Below are 15,959 nucleotides of genomic sequence, written 5' to 3'. Positions count from 1 at the left end.
GAGACTTAAGCCATATTTTGGAGAACCAATGGATAGAGGAAAAACCTCTATTCAATTTTCAGGACAATAAATTTTTGCGAAAAATGTTTTTCCTTCTTATCCGTTTTGAAAGAACAAAAGTAAAGGAAGGAAGTTTTTGTATCTTACATTCTTTTTGTTTAATCATAAAAAAGTTTTCCTTATTAAGAGAATGTTCTTGAAAACATTGAAAAACATAATAATAATAATAATTACGCAGCCGCCTGGCGCCTGCCCTTTGCGAAAAAATCACGCAAGCGCCTGGCGCCTGCCTTGTTTTTTCTAGCATTTCAAAAAATCTTTTTCCTTCGTGGTTTGGGTTTCATTTTCGAATTTTATGGGTTTTATTTTGGGTCAAACATTAATCCTTTGTGATTTAAGTTTCACATCTCTCCTTAAACTCAAAAATACTTCAAATTTTGTTTCCCTAATCCTATTTGGAATTAAAACTTATTTTTTCCTTTTAGGTTTAGGAAACTTAGTTTGAACTTAAAACTCCATCTCTTTCCATTTAGGATTTAGTTTGGGGAAGGCTTTAAATAGACCCATTGCCTAAGCCTTACACCTCAACAAAAACCCACACAACTCTCTTCCTCCCCTTTGTTTTTCGAAAAAAAATATACTCCATCACCACCCTTGTTTTCGATTTTCAACCACAACCAAGAAGAAGAAGACATTTCCAGCCTTTGTTTATTCTATGGCTTCTTCTTCTTAACACACTTCACTCCCTACTTCTTCTTCCCAAGCTCCTACACAACCTCATATGATGGGCCCACATGGTTATGTAAATTTTCAGCAGCTACCCACCCTTAATATACCTCAAAACAATGAGTTAGGGCTGCAAATCCCAACAACTTCCTCCTCCATGATCAATCCGGGTATGTACCAAACGTTTATGTTTAACCCGGTTCCTTCCTATCATTTTCCCTTGTCCCAAATGCAAATTCCAGCTAGTGTTCATCCTTATGGAATGCCCAACCCATCTACTCTATTTCCTAGCCTTCCACCTTATTATGGAATGGGTAATTGAGTACCTCCACAAAATTATGGGATGATTTCACCTAGGGTTCCCCCACCACCTCCACTTCCATTCCTAGAAAGAGGATCTCAAGCACCCCAATTGAACCCTAACATATTGAGTACCTTCAACATGGGACAACTAAAACCCTTAGAGCCTCCTAGGATGCCAATCCCAACCAATATGCCAATGGATACAGGAGTTGAGCATGAAGGAGAGCAAGAGAAGAGCCATAGCCAGAGGCTAGAGCCCGAGGTCTCGATAGGGCAAAAGAGGAAGGGCAAGGAGGTGCTGACGGACCCAGAAATTGAGGAAGATGGGAGTAGTAGGCGTCTGACGCCTAAGGGTTCATCTATGGAGAACAGGGATAAGGAGCAGTTTTATTCATCTCCGTTGATTATTACACCGGGAGATGGTAATGATGATTTTTCTACTTGTTTCACGAGGCAATTGTTCAAATATGCCGGAAACGGAGGATACCGAAAACGAAGTGGTAAGAAAAGATACTCAGGAACCTTCCCCATTAGATACACCTACAGAATGAGCATTTTTTAGTCACCAAGCGTTGCCTACTGGGGCAACTGGATCTACTCCGTTGGCAACGGATGAGTATGTCACACCGATGGCCACTCTACCAGGGGTAAGGGATGCTCACGCTATTTCTTCTAATGCAGTTAACCTGCCTAGGTGTGATACAGGTAGATCCAAGGTTGGGGAGAATAGTACTCAAGCACCTACCAGAGAAGAAGATCCTGAGGACACGCAGACGTTAAGGGAAATGTTCCAATACAAGAGGCGGGAGAAAAAAAGTTCAAAACGTCGTGCAGTTCAGACTAAGAAGCCGACAGTGCCCATGAATGAACCTTAAACGAGAGCTGTGAAAGCTAAAGCAGCTGAAGCTAAGAAGAAGGTAGTGGCACCTGGGCCAGCTGATACAATCGAACTAGACTTGTCTGAGGGAGAGGAGGTCGAGACGCAATGGAACGCGGCGAATTTAGCCACTCGAACTTCATTAATGAAATCCCGTAAGATTATGACAGAATTGGGATTCGACCTCAATCTAGGAGATGTGCCTGACGATTGGAGGGAGACCGCTAAAGATAATGAATGGAGACCACTCATTCAGCCCATAAAATATAAGGCTTTGGAGTTAGTCAGAGAGTTTTACGCTGTCGTCCATCCCCAGTCACATATAGCCATAGTGCGTGGGAAGGAAATAAGGTTTGATGCCACCCAGATCAACTACACCTTCAACATTAAGAATATCAGAGATGCTGTGAGAAATAAGATGTTAGTGACTCCGACTCTCTAACAGCTCGATGAGGCTCTAGAATGTGTTGGGAAGCCCTCTGCCACTTGGGATTTGACTACTCATGGCAAGGTACGACTAAAACCCGAGGATGTTTCACTACCTGCTGCAGGATGGTTATATATAGTCAAAAACAGAATTCTGCCAACGGAGCATGATGAGCATGTCACTCAGAATAGGGCACTGCTGGTTTATGCCATGCTAAAGGGCATAGATGTGAATTATGGAGAATTGATCAATACCAGTATCCATGAGTGTGCTAACCGGACACGTGGTAAGCTTTATCACCCACGCTTGGTCACTTCTTTATGCTTGCAACAAGGGTGTGCAGCTCCCTGCGGATCAAATTAAGAGAGATGCCCCAGTTGTGGAAGAGAATAATATTCGGAGAATTATCGCCCATGCGCTACAAAGAAGGGAAGGTACTGGGACGTCTCCTACATCGGAGATCCGTCGTCTCCGATAGGAGAACCAACAGCTGCGAGATCAGGTTCGAGAAGTCGTGCAACATATCTACAACTTGAGGGCTTCATTGGATTTTGCGGTTTTACCTTCATGGCCTCCAACGCTAGCTGCTATCCTTGGTCATCCATCTTCCAGTACCGACACTGATCCTAGTCCACAACCTCCAACTTCATGAAGGGGAGGTTCCTTCTTTGCTATTTTTTGTGTTTTATTCTTTTGGTTAATGACGTCGTTTGCATATTCTAGCCTTACTACGCATGTTTTTTGTATTGATTATGTTTCGAGCTCAGTTGAAGCATGCATAAATTAGTATCGTTTATCTTCTGATCACTTAAAGTATGCCTTCACTTAACCTTAGTTTAGCTTTTCACATGCCTACTTTGAAGCATCTGTGCTGTACATGTGATTTCATGTCAATGATGATTCTAAGAGATTGTTGAGTTTTCTGTTCTATGCCTGACTAAGCTTTGAGCTATTTCCTTCGTTTATGTGATAAACTCATTTTCTTTTATGTCTTTTTGATCTTTACAAACTTTAAGCTTTTTCTTTGCCCCTATATAGGAAGTCCTTGTCCTTTTTACTGTTAAGCCTTTTTCATCAGATGCAAAAGTCTTTTCCCAGTGAGGACACTATCTCTCTTAAGTTTGGGGGGGACAGTCGTTGTGTCAGCCATTGTTTCAGAAAGATAAAGTGTTATTTATATTTGAAAAATCATGCTATTTACTTTTCAAAAAGAGTCAGTTGGAAAGAAAGAAAGTGTTGAAAAGCACTTAGCTTAAAAAAAAAAAAAAAGACAAAAGTTGCAAAAGAGTAAAAAGAGTCTTGTTGAAAGAAAATAAGAGTGGGGAAAATACTTGTGTTAGAAAGAAAAGAGTGGTAAAAACAATGAGAGTTAAAGAAGATGTATTTATGATTTATGAGTCCTACTGTAGACACCCATTTAGTTTTAGGTTGGGTGTTGACTTTGAAAATAGCAGTAAGGACGGTGATAAGTGACTTCGTGTTTCACATTGTCGTCGTTTTATGACCTATCTGTTAGTTCAAAGTCTTTCTACGAGTAGCTGTGGTTGAAACCGATGTTAGTGTATGGAAACCTCAGGGGCTAGTAGCCGGTCTTTCAGATGTAAAAGTCTCAATGTAAAAAGGAAGTGTGCAGATTCCTCAGGGGTATTTGAAAACGTTTTCTGTTTTTGAAAGGAAAAAGGATTCTGAAAGAGAGTTTTTATCATTTCAAACTTGGTTTATAGTGACTAAGCTTACAAAGGCAATAGAATGGTAGGCTTTGACATCTTTTCGTTGAGACAATTTATGATTGAACATCTCGGTTGCTTTTGCTTTACCTTGTCCATGTTTTAGAAAGCTGATTAAAGTTGCTAAGTTTTTCTTGAGAACAAGCAAAAAGTTAAGTTTGGGGGTGTGAATACGCTTGTTTACATGCGTAAAAAGAAGATTTTAGATGTGGTTTTTATTATGTTTTAACTTTGTTTCGGACTTTTTCTCGGTCGTTTGAGTTCCAATTCATGCAAAATTCATATATGATGGTTTGTGGTTGGCTTATATTGTATTTATGACATTTTAGGACCATTTGGGAGTGCAAATTAATCAAAAGAAGCAAAAAGACGGAAAAACTATCATTGGAGGCGCTAGGCGCCTGGTAGGCTGCAGAAAACCTGGTTTTCTTCCAACTTTGCCCTTAATGAAACGCGTCTTCCAATGCATTTTGGTGGTTCCAACCGATGCATACATGTAGAAGAAGTGTTCCACTATCAGTTTGAGCATGATTTAGTCAGTCAAAGGAGTTGGAAATGGGTGATCCACCATCGTTTTAGGACCTACCTAACAAATTCTGTACAGCTATAAATTTCTAGCAGCTTCTCCACCAAATTCATCAAGCTTTGCTTCCTTCTCTTGATCATTCTTAGTGTTTCTTTGTTGCTTTCTAAGTACTTTTGAGTTGCTTCCATTAGTTGCTTTTAGTTTTTAAATCCCGAGCACTTTACATTCCTTTATTGAGCTTTGTTTTGTTTCCGTTGTTACTTAGTTATTTTCTACCTATTCAAATTTATAAAATCTAGCACTTAGCTTATCTTTACTTTGCCTTTACTTTATTTTTAGTTAAGAGAATTGTGTTTTTGGAGGAAATAGCACGTGACACTCCCCCTTGCTTTAAAGAGAAGGGCGAAGCTCTCAATCCCGAGCAAAACTCTCCGTTAGTTAACTTTTGTTTTTCACACATGCATTTCAATTTCAACCATTTTACTTGTTGTAGTTTCTTCAATATGTCTTTCTAAATTTCCGTCTCTAGCCCGGTTATGGATAGTTAGCCTTTTATTTCTAAAAAGGGTTGCTAAGAAGTAGTGTTTTCGCTTTCCACTCATTGCTCAACATGTTTTCCCAAAAAATTAGGATTTAGGGAAGGCCACTGTAAGTCTTAACAAGTCAATACTGAAAAGGTTGCTTATTTGCATTGTTGAGTGGTTAAACCGAGGAGAGGAGCGCCTTAGACGTAAGGGTTCAGGTTAAGTAGCCTAGACATAGGACCTTAACCCGAGGTTGCAACTATTTCCATCCTAAAACTAAGATATCTCTCATAATAGACATATTAGGGAATGTCTTAGGACTTTGAACTTGCTTAGACATAAGTCAAGTGAAAAGCGTAGTCGTTGGTTCCTAAAGTAAAATGCATATCGTCCTTAGCGTATCTTTGATTCTTTGTTGGCTAACTTGAAGTAATTCAGGCAAGGTTTTACCATTATAAGACCAAATCCCAAATCCAAAACCATTATTTGTGACCACTCCCCATTTTACAAGAATCACTCATTTCAATGTTCACTATTCACTAAAACTTTAGAGTTTGGAAATTATTTAGAAGTCCTTGAGGATCGATACTTGGATACTCCATCCATTTTATATTACTCTGACAGGTGTGCGCTTGCATCTATAGAATTGTTACCACGCTTAGTGCGTGCATTCAACATAACCTCAGTCAATATTGAACTATGCAAACACCTTCCGTAGGGAGGCTGCGCCCAAGGCGACACGAGGCCGAGCATGGAACTCAAAGTGTGAATATAAAGAAGAACGTGAGAATGAGAGAAAATTATGTTATATATACCTTGTATATCAAACATATATATGGTATATTACATGTTCCCTTTTCCTCCCACTTAGTATTCGAAAACTATGGTATATTACTTAGATAAATTCCGGCTAAGTGAAATTAACTAAGTGAATTTTTAGTCGACCAAATATAACTATTTATATTGGTAGTTGTACATTAATGTTTTAGTTGTTAAACATTTTAATAAACTAACGACATTATTGCATGTATATAAAATATTGACTAATTCAACCCCGAGGTCGGTTCTTAGGTAGAGGTGTTCCCTTACGGTCAGCTTAACTATCTCAACCTTAGACAGAACCTTGCTTAGACAGGGTTCCCTTATAGGCAATATTTTATATTTAGTCTTTTATTATTTCATTTGAAACCTAGTTAAAAAAAAATAAAAGACTATCCCCTAATCATATTAGAAGATATAACCTAAAGTCTAATTAATTTTAAACCTCTTTAAAATTAATTAACTTAGACCTTATGTTTGCATGCAACCTTTATTATAGATTTTAATTTCTATCTACTAAATTTTATAACTCTTATAAAATTTAAGAAATTCAAACTATAAACGTGGATTGACAACATACATTAATATACGATTATATAAAGTAATGTCATACTCAATGCACCTTTATTTTCAACTAATTAATACAATAGTTATATTGATCATGAAAATGCATTCATACATTATAACATTTATAACTATATGATGCATGATTATACATACATACTATATATCAAACATACATATTATGCATGTAACCTATGGTGGGATTTTAAAACTATATGGCATACAATATGCGATAGTCATTTAATTAAAATACACATTCATAATGCATAAAATAATTAAATAGCAAAGTTGGATAAGATTTTGGCACCCTAAGAAAGCAAAATGAAACAAAAACAATAAGAAAACGCCCGCAACCGTCATCGAACCGCGAACCGGAGCAACGAAATCACGTCGAAAAACATTTGGGACAGCACCTCGGCGCCTAAGGGCAGCTCCACGGAGCTGCTGCAACAGCGCCACGGCGCCATGGCACTGCAGAACGCTGCGACGCTACAATGCACCGCCGTGGCACTGTGTGCTGTCCCTGCAGCGCCATGGCGCTGTCTGCGCGGCCTACTTCGTCTTCTTCGCTGTTTTCTACAACTTTTCACCCAATACGACGCCACGAACAGCTTTCGAGTGACCCGAACTTACAGGCTCGATACAGAAACTCAATGCCCAAAACACCGAGCTCTTACATGATCAAATCAAGAATTAAATTGCTATCTACATGTCAAAAAGCCCGAAAATTTCCATCTCGCAAACCCATATTTCAAAAATAAAAAAACACCCACTAGGAACACCGATTTTGTTCCAAAAAAATTAGAACTAAAACACTGCTCTGATACCAATTGATGAGATGTGAATCCCATAGTGGAAGCGATGATCATTGTTCATCAATTTTGAGAAACAAAATTCATATGGTGAAAAGGAAATACAGAGAAAAGAAATGTTTCCCTTACCTTCGAAGAACGTTTCTTCAATGGATTAACCCGAACCCCACCAATAAAACTTCCTTACTATCCTCTGGGTACCGGGATCGTGCTTGTGGGAGCGATCGGTTTGAAACAAGTGGGATTGGAGGAGAGAGAGTACGTAAGAGAATTTCTTCGTTGGGCAATTGTTATCTTGCGGAACTCTTCTGCAACAACTACATATAACGTGGGGTCATAACTGTCCCCCCACTCCCCTGCTTGCAAAGGAGTGTTAATATTAATAATTAATATATATAAGTAATTGATTAATCATGTTAATTAATTATTAATCTAATTAATAATCAATTAAAATACATCTACGTACATATATAAATCAAATAAATAATTAACACTTAATTATTTATCACATAAATAGAATCATATTTCATAGCATCTTTCTCGTATAACCTATAGTCGTAATGTACATCTCATACACATTAGTTTTAATATGAATCTTATTCATATTAATTTTATTTGAATCTCATTCAAATAATATCTCTTATAATATATAGTTTTAATTTAGAATTAACTATATATTATAATGTATCAATATACATATAATCCCTTCAGCAATTTGAACATTTCAAATTTTTCCAAAAACTTGATCATCATTTTACCCATTGTGAGCTAGCATGGGGACTTAATGTACTTACAGATCAGAAGCTCCAACGATATCAGATTAATCGGTCAATGAGTTTGACCGAGTTAATCAACATTCGTTAACTACGGGTCACTCCACTAAAGACCCAGTTGCACTCTTCTCACTACATAATGTTTTCGTGTGGATATATGACCACTAATGACATGTCAATCCTTCACGAGTGCTCGTAACTCAAGCTAGGTCAAATTATCGTTTTAGCCCTGAGTTACATCTTACTCCTTAAATACCACTACTCATCTAATGAACAACCCGGTTATGGTCTGACCAATAACCGGAAGTCCCTCTCGGGCCAGTGAGAGGGTGGGACCCATTGTTCAAGTCCCAGAGTCAGGCCACTCTCACCCATACAGATGAAAGGACGAGCCCTCACGGGCAGGAGTCCATAACTCACTCAAGATTGAAAATGAGTTGTTTGGTCATCCTATGAAATAACAATTTGTTAGTCAATGGTGATACATCTAAAGATTGGCTATCTCACGGTCCGGTCTTGTACAAACTTATTGTATAGGATACCCCCACTCGCATGTCTACACACAAAAGACCTGGATCGAGTCGTCTGTAACATTTACAGAGTGGGCTGTATCCATAGTGTTGCCAGGATAAGGTACCCAGCCTTATCTATATGCTATAGACCCTTGAGGTTATTCACGGAATATTATCCACTTGTATATGAGGGATATATCAAAATATACCTAGTATATCAGGGGTATATCAAATATGTAAGAATTGCAAGTGCCTCACCTCTCCTGTTGCAGCATAATCTAGATTCAACTTCTTTATGGCCCAGAATGCCTTATGCTCCAGCTCTAATGGCAGGTGACATGATTTCCCAAAAACCAATTTGTATGGAGAAGTTCCAAAGGGTGTTTTGAATGCAGTGCGATAAGCCTATAAAGCATCATGCAGCTTCATTGACCAGTCTTTTCTATTTGTGCTTACAACCTTTTCTAAAATGCTTTTGACCTCCTTGTTGGCTATCTCAGCTTGCCCATTCAATTAGAGATGGTAAGCTATAGACACTTTATGTCTGATATTGTTCTTAGCAAGGAGAGAAACTATAGCTTTGTTAATGAAGTGGGAGCCTTCGTCACTGATCACAGCTCTGGAGGTGCCAAATCTCGTAAATATATGCTTGTGCAAAAAATTTGGCGACCACTTTGGCATCACTGTTGGCGCATGTCACTGCCTCGACCCATTTGGATACATAGTCAACTGCTAACAAAATGAACAAATGTCCATTTCATGGGGGGAAGGACCCCATGAAATACATGCCCCAGACATCGAAGAGCTCCACCTCTAAGATGTATGTGACAGGCATTTCCGACCTCTTGGACATGTTTCCAACCCTCTGGCATTTGTTACAGTGTTGTACCAATTCATAGGCATCCTTGAAAATAGTAGGCCAGAAGTACCCATTCTGGAATACTTTTGCTCATGTCCGCTACACTCCAAAGTGCCCACCATATGGTGCATAATGGCATTTGGTCAGCACCTGATGTGCTTCAGTGTTGGCTATGCATCTTCTGATCATTTTGTCTTGACATACTTTGTAGAGAAATGGGTCGTCCCACAGATAGAATTTACTCTCATGCAAAAATTTCTTCAGTTGTTGCTTATTCATATTAGCTGGCAGTATTCCATTGGCGATGTAGTTAGCTAGATCCACGAACCATGGCTCGTCATCCTCATTTAGGGCATCAATTGCCAAAACTTGCTCATTTGGGAATGTTCCTCTAATCTTTGATTCATCCCTTGAGGTTCCTAGGCCAGTCAATCTAGACAAGTGGTTAGCAACCAAATTTTTTGTTGCCTTATTGTTCTTGATTTCTATGTCGAACTATTGTAACAACAAAATTCAGCGAATTAACCTCGGCTTAGCGTCCTTATTGGAGAGCAGATATTCAGCGCTGCATGATCTTTATAGACAGTCACCTTGGATCCTACTAGATACACTCTGAACTTCTCAAAGGCGAACACCACTGCTAATAATTATTTTTCCGTGATCGTGTAGTTGATCTATGCCTCTATCAAAGTTTTGCTGGCGTAATATATCGGGTGCATCAACTTTTCTTTGCATTGAGCAAGGACTACTCCCACAGAATAGTCGCTGGCATCACACATGATTTCGAAAGGCTATGTCAAATCTGGTGCTGTTATTATTAGAGCATGGGTGAGAGCATGTTTCAGTGTTTCGAACGCCTGCAAACAGTCAGATGTGAAGTTAAATTCTTTGTCATTCTTAAGAAACGAACAAAGAGGTTTAGAGATTTTCGAAAAATCCTTTATAAATGTGCGATAAAAACTGGCATGTCCCAGGAAGCTACGAATGCCTTTGACATTCACAGGTGGGGGTAATTTCTCTATTACCTCTATCTTCACCTTGTCTACATCTATGTCCTTGCTGGAGACTTTCTGCCCTAGCACAATTCCCTCCTACACCATGAAATGACATTTCTCCCAATTCAGTACTAGGTTTGTTTCTTCATCTTCGCAGCACCTTCTTTAGATTATCCAATCACTCTGCAAATGACTTTCCAAAGGTTGAAAAATCATCCATAAACACCTCAACTACTAATTCTACCAAGTCAGAAAAGATGGCCATCATGCACCTTTGGAACGTTGCTGGAGCATTACAGAGCCCAAAGGGCATTCATCTAAAAGCGAATGTTCCGTAGGGACAATTAAATGTCGTCTTTTGCTGATCTTGCAGGGCTATCGTAATCTGATTATACCCAATGTACTTCTCTAGAAAATAGTAGTACTCCTGACTTGCAAGTATGTCTGGCATCTGATCGATGAAGGGAAGAGGAAAATGATCTTTCTTTGTGGCTTTATTCAGCTTGCGGTAGTCCATACATATACGCCATCCTGTTACCGTCCTTGTGGGTATCAACTTATTCTTTGCATTCTCCACCATAGTCATGCCTTCTTTCTTAGGCATACACTACATTGGGCTTACCCACTCACTGTCTGAAATGGGGTATATGCTGCCTGCGTCTAGCCATTTAATAATCTCCTTCTTCACTATTTCCTTCGTTGCTGGATTAAGTCTGTGCTGGGGCTCTATGGAGTTCTTACACGCTTCTTCTAGTACGATCTTGTGCATGCAAAAGCTAGGGCTTATTCCCCTAATATCAGCAATAGTCCATCAAATAGGCTTCTGATGGGCTTTTAGCACGCTCAGCAACATCTGCTCTTTCTCCATGGGTAGGTCTGCTGCTATTATGATTGGCAAAGTTTCTGACGAACCAAAGTAAGCATACTTGAGGTGCTGGGGTAATGCCTTAAGCTCCAGAACTTGTGGTACTTCTACAGACGGCTTTAGTCATTTATACTCACGATTTGCCAGGTCTAGAGACTTACGTATGCTCTTGGCTGATTTTTCGCTGTTATCTAAGTAAATGACCTTTGGGTCTTCCTCTATGTTGTCAAGGTTGCTTCCAGCGTCGACGACTTTCAGATTCTCTAGCATGGCTTATGTTCCCAACTCTTTCATTAATGCCTCATCTATGATCTTTAGCACGAAATACTTTTCTGATTCAGTTGGGAATTTCATTGAGTCGTATACTGAGAATTTCACTTCTTGATCTTGAACTCGCATCGTCAGCTCTCCTTTGTAAACGTCTACCAGTGCTCTCCCTATCGCCAGAAATGGCCTCCCAATGATGATAGGGACCTCTTTATCTACATCACAATCCAAAACAATAAAGTCAGTAGGGAAAATGAATTTATCAAGTTGTATCAAGACGTCTTCAATTTTCCCTTCTGGATGCACGATGGACTGGTCCGCAAGTTGTAATGTCACTGTCGTAAGCATTGCTTCTCCTATACCCAACTTGTTATAGATGGACAAGGACATGAGATTGATGTTGTCTCCTAGATCACATAATTGAAGCCCTATTTTCTGTCCTGCAATGGAAACGGGTATCGTGAAAATTTCAGGGTCCTTCATCTTTGTTGGAATTTTACTCGTGAAGATATTGCTGCAAGTCTTGGTCATCACCATAGTCTCACACTCTCCTAGCTTTCTCTTCTTGGTGAGTATCTCCTTTAGGAACCTTACGTAATTTGGCATCTGTTCTAGAGCTTCCACCAAAAGTATGTTTACATGAAGTTGCTTCAATACATCTAGGAACTTCTTGAACTGAACGTTCTTCTCTTTCTTCTGCAACCACTTAGGATATGGTAGTGTCGGTCTGTATTCTGCTGGAGCATCGGCGTGCTCTGTCTGCTTTCTTTTCTCGGGCACTCTAGTATGTGTTGATTCTGCCTTGGATGCATAGATCTCTACTGGGGTGACCTCCTCACTAGTGTTGTCCTGAACTTCCCTAGGTTGCTCCAAGATTTACATTGGCGGAGTGGGTAAAACTGTCCTTGCCGCCTCACTATTCTTCGATGTTTGAAATTCTTCCTGATTCTTTATGAGTAGGCTCACTCACTGCCCCTGGAGCATTCAGGTGTGCCGGAGGTAATGCTTTGCCACTTCGCAGTGTGAGAGCTTTACATTGCTCCTTACCATTCCTCTTTGGAACTTCAGTGGCGATCCACAGCAGCGGAGGCGCGATTTCCTCCGGCGACGTGTTCTCCGGCGAACGACCCAGATCTGCCAGCACCGTTCGTACAACGTTCCTCTCGGCGGCGCACGACGGACAGGACAGATCCGCGGCGAACCTCGACGACCTGCTGCTACGAAAACCAGCGGCGGGATTAGTGCGTTACAGTAGCATTTTAGGACGTTTGGCGGTGACCCACATCCGTTCGAAGCTCGATTTAGACTACCCACACCTTGACGAGCAAGATCTAGGTGACCCACACCTATACGAAGTCGATTTTGGTAGTAATGAGTCATTTACACCCTTTTAGAATTGATTTCGAAGGCCGAATAATGTACGTAACTTGCTGTATTTTTCTGTTTTAGTGCTTACGTGGGAGATCGACGCAAAAATTAAGGGCGCGGTTGTGTGTAAGTAGACAACGGGCATGTGCGTGCATTAATGTGTGTCAGATGGCCTCTATTGTGCTGTTTTTGTGATGTTCCATATTATTTTTGAAACGCTGATGTGTTAGGTAGCTCTCGGTTGTGGTAATCTGTATACTTGGAGTGTTGTTGAATATTTGTCGAGGATAATGGTGTAATTTATGCCTTGCTAAACTGCTGAGAATTGTTGTGGGGGTGTTTGTTGTCTAAATATGCATGAATTGTTCGGCGCGTTTCGTGTGTTTTATTATATGTAGCAATGCTATTTAAATATTGATGTTGGATAATAAGCGTTTTGGGTGAACTGTGTTGGGCTCTAATCGTTTAATAATTTGCTTGGTTATGCTTTGTTGTGACAAACTCATTGTGGAGCTGTTGTTAAGAAATGTTATATCGTGGAAGCATGATTGGTTTATTATTTCATTATTAGAATGTTGTTTATGTTGTGGAAGCATGCTGAATTGGTTGTGAGCTGAAGGATACATGGGTCATGGCTTAAGAAAGTATATAGTAAGACTTTGGGAGAGTTGGATTGTTGGAGAAAGTGAATGGGTAGGTGTCAGGGCCTCAGGTATAAATGGTCGGGGGCTGATACGTCACTAATTGAGTATCGAGGCCTCGGGTAAAAATGGTCGAGGGCCGATGCGAGGAGTCTTTTGGAAGGAAAGCTATTGGGGCTTTGGGTAAAAATGGTCAAGGGCTAATAGATGGTGAAGTCATCGGGGCCTTGGGTAAAAATGGTCGAGGGCCGATGCGGTAGTGTCGGGGCTCTGGGTAAAAATGGTCAGGGGTCGACTCTACTCGAAGAAGTTGACTGTGGAGGGCTAGGATAGCTGTGATAAGCCTAGAGGTACTTGAGATGTTAGGGAGACTCGAGGTTGGTAACTAATTGGTTCATGGTTGTGGTTGTTGCCAAAACTTATAGAATGTGTTTATGTTTGATTGCATATTGTGATGAAGAGCATGACTATGAATGATTCATGATTTTGTTGAGCATGATATGTGTGAGTGTTGGTGAGGGCTACTTATGGAGTATATTTATATACTCACCCCCTCCGCTGCAATTATTGTTTCAGGTGAAGGATTTTTTGGTGACCATGGTGATGGGACGGAGGAGATATGACGAGCGAGGACCATAGGCTGCGTAGTTACTTTTGCTTAGCTTAAGTTTTGGATGGTTAAGACCCTATGTATTGGTCGACAAACTATTTGTTCTTATTTGAATAATTGGGAGGTTCCCACTTGTCGTTAATTTTATTTCGGGATAGGTGTCTATTTTAGTTTTCTTCCATTCATTGAGTTTTGCCTAGTTTGAATAATAAAATTGCCTCATGAGGTTGTCCACGGATGATTTTGATCGATATTCTATAGAATTGATTCATTGTCAAATTGATGAGAGGTGAAGCTTGATTTTATATGTAATTATTGCACAGGGAGTTGACATCTCGAGGTTGGGGTTAAGTTTAAACAGTTGGGTAGTTAACGTGACCTAGAAGTGTGTGGGAAGTCCTGGGGCGTTACAAAGCTAGTCAAATCTAATTAGCTTTATGCCAATAAACTTTAATCAATCTTAGTTAATAATTGTAGGCTTCTAATACTCTAATTAATTAAGCTAAGTTAATTTTATTTACTTATTAAAAGAAATTTACAACAAAATTTAGTCATTCATCTTATCAATGTTTAATTAATTATGTATGATAATAAAAAATAAATATGCATAAGAGATTAATAAGATTACAAAGATTATAATTGTATTTAAGTAACAAAATTAACAATACTACTTAAGTAATTAGATAAATGTTGTGAATTATGGTAATTGTAATGGTAGCATTATTTGAGTATTTATAAAGTTTCATACATTTTACCCAAAGTTTTATTATAAGGTAATTAACCAAATAAAGCCCCACATTACCTTTATTTTACTCTTTATTTTTCTACATTCATTAAATTAACTTAAGTGGGGCAATATAGAGAGTTTTACTTAACTCATAACCATGATTAGGCAATATAACTCACCTTCCACTAACCATGATTAGACAATATAACCCACCTTCCACCCAAGAGACACATGTACTAAATAAGTTAGTTAGGAAGACCAAAAATCTCTAATAATCCCATTAAGTAATCGGCCATGCATGAGGAGTGAGAAGAAGTTTGTTTCATCTTCCAAGATTCATGTTTGTTTCATCTTCCAAGCCATCCTCCTTAAGTTACCTATATTTGTTTCATTCATTTTCCCAAGAACAACTCAAACCAAAATCTCTCTCCATCCTTCATTGTAGTACTGTAAATCACACCTTAGAGGGAGAAATAGTTGTTTTTCCAAGTTCGTTCAAGGTCGTTCATCTGTTTCACCTTTTCGGTAAGAAACGGTTTCTTTTAGTCTAGTTTTGGCAATGAATTTCCCTAATATTTTTTTATAGAACCTAAGCATGTTTATATCCATTTTTTAAGGTTTCCATCATCATTTCAAGCTCTCTTAGTTGCTGGAAAATTTTCTCATTCTATTCTTTACGGTAGATAGGAAAATGCACCAACGGTAAGCATCATTCTTCCTTGTGTAAACTATTTTTAGGGTTCATTAGGGTAAAATAGGTACTGTTTAGACCTTATTGTTATTAATTTGGGGTCTGAAAATCAGAATTAAGAAGATCCTAAAAATGTTCATAAAATTTCTTCATAATAGTTTTTAACGGTTTATGTTATTTTCATAGTTTTAGCCTGTTTAGTATGAAAAATTGGATTGTAAATTCTGAATTTTTTAGACCATGATCAGCACCTTTAAACTAGCCTAAAATGTATTTTAATGTATTAAAATTGATTTTTATGTTTTGTTTTATGTAGGGCTTAAAATTGTGAAAACTAGTACTATGT

General features: G+C 39.0%; 1 protein-coding gene across 1 annotated transcript; it reads right to left on the bottom strand.

The window, feature by feature from the left end:
* Positions 1 to 11,582: 11,582 nt before the first annotated feature.
* On the bottom strand, positions 11,583 to 15,115 carry LOC148213154 (uncharacterized). Its single transcript, XM_088123333.1, has 3 exons — positions 15,102 to 15,115; positions 12,547 to 12,793; positions 11,583 to 12,443 (listed from the first exon to the last, which is right to left on the bottom strand). Exons 1-3 carry the CDS (start codon positions 15,113 to 15,115, stop codon positions 11,583 to 11,585), a joined length of 1,122 nt encoding a protein of 373 aa, XP_087979459.1.
* Between the last annotated feature and the right edge of the window lie 844 nt (positions 15,116 to 15,959).

This window comes from Momordica charantia (assembly GCF_013281855.1).
Source record: "Momordica charantia cultivar OHB3-1 chromosome 1 unlocalized genomic scaffold, Mcharantia_2.0 BLBB01000001.1, whole genome shotgun sequence".
In the NCBI taxonomy this organism is placed as follows: domain Eukaryota; kingdom Viridiplantae; phylum Streptophyta; class Magnoliopsida; order Cucurbitales; family Cucurbitaceae; genus Momordica; species Momordica charantia.
Note: the sequence above shows the minus strand (reverse complement) of the source record. Positions and strands in the feature narration are given on the sequence as shown.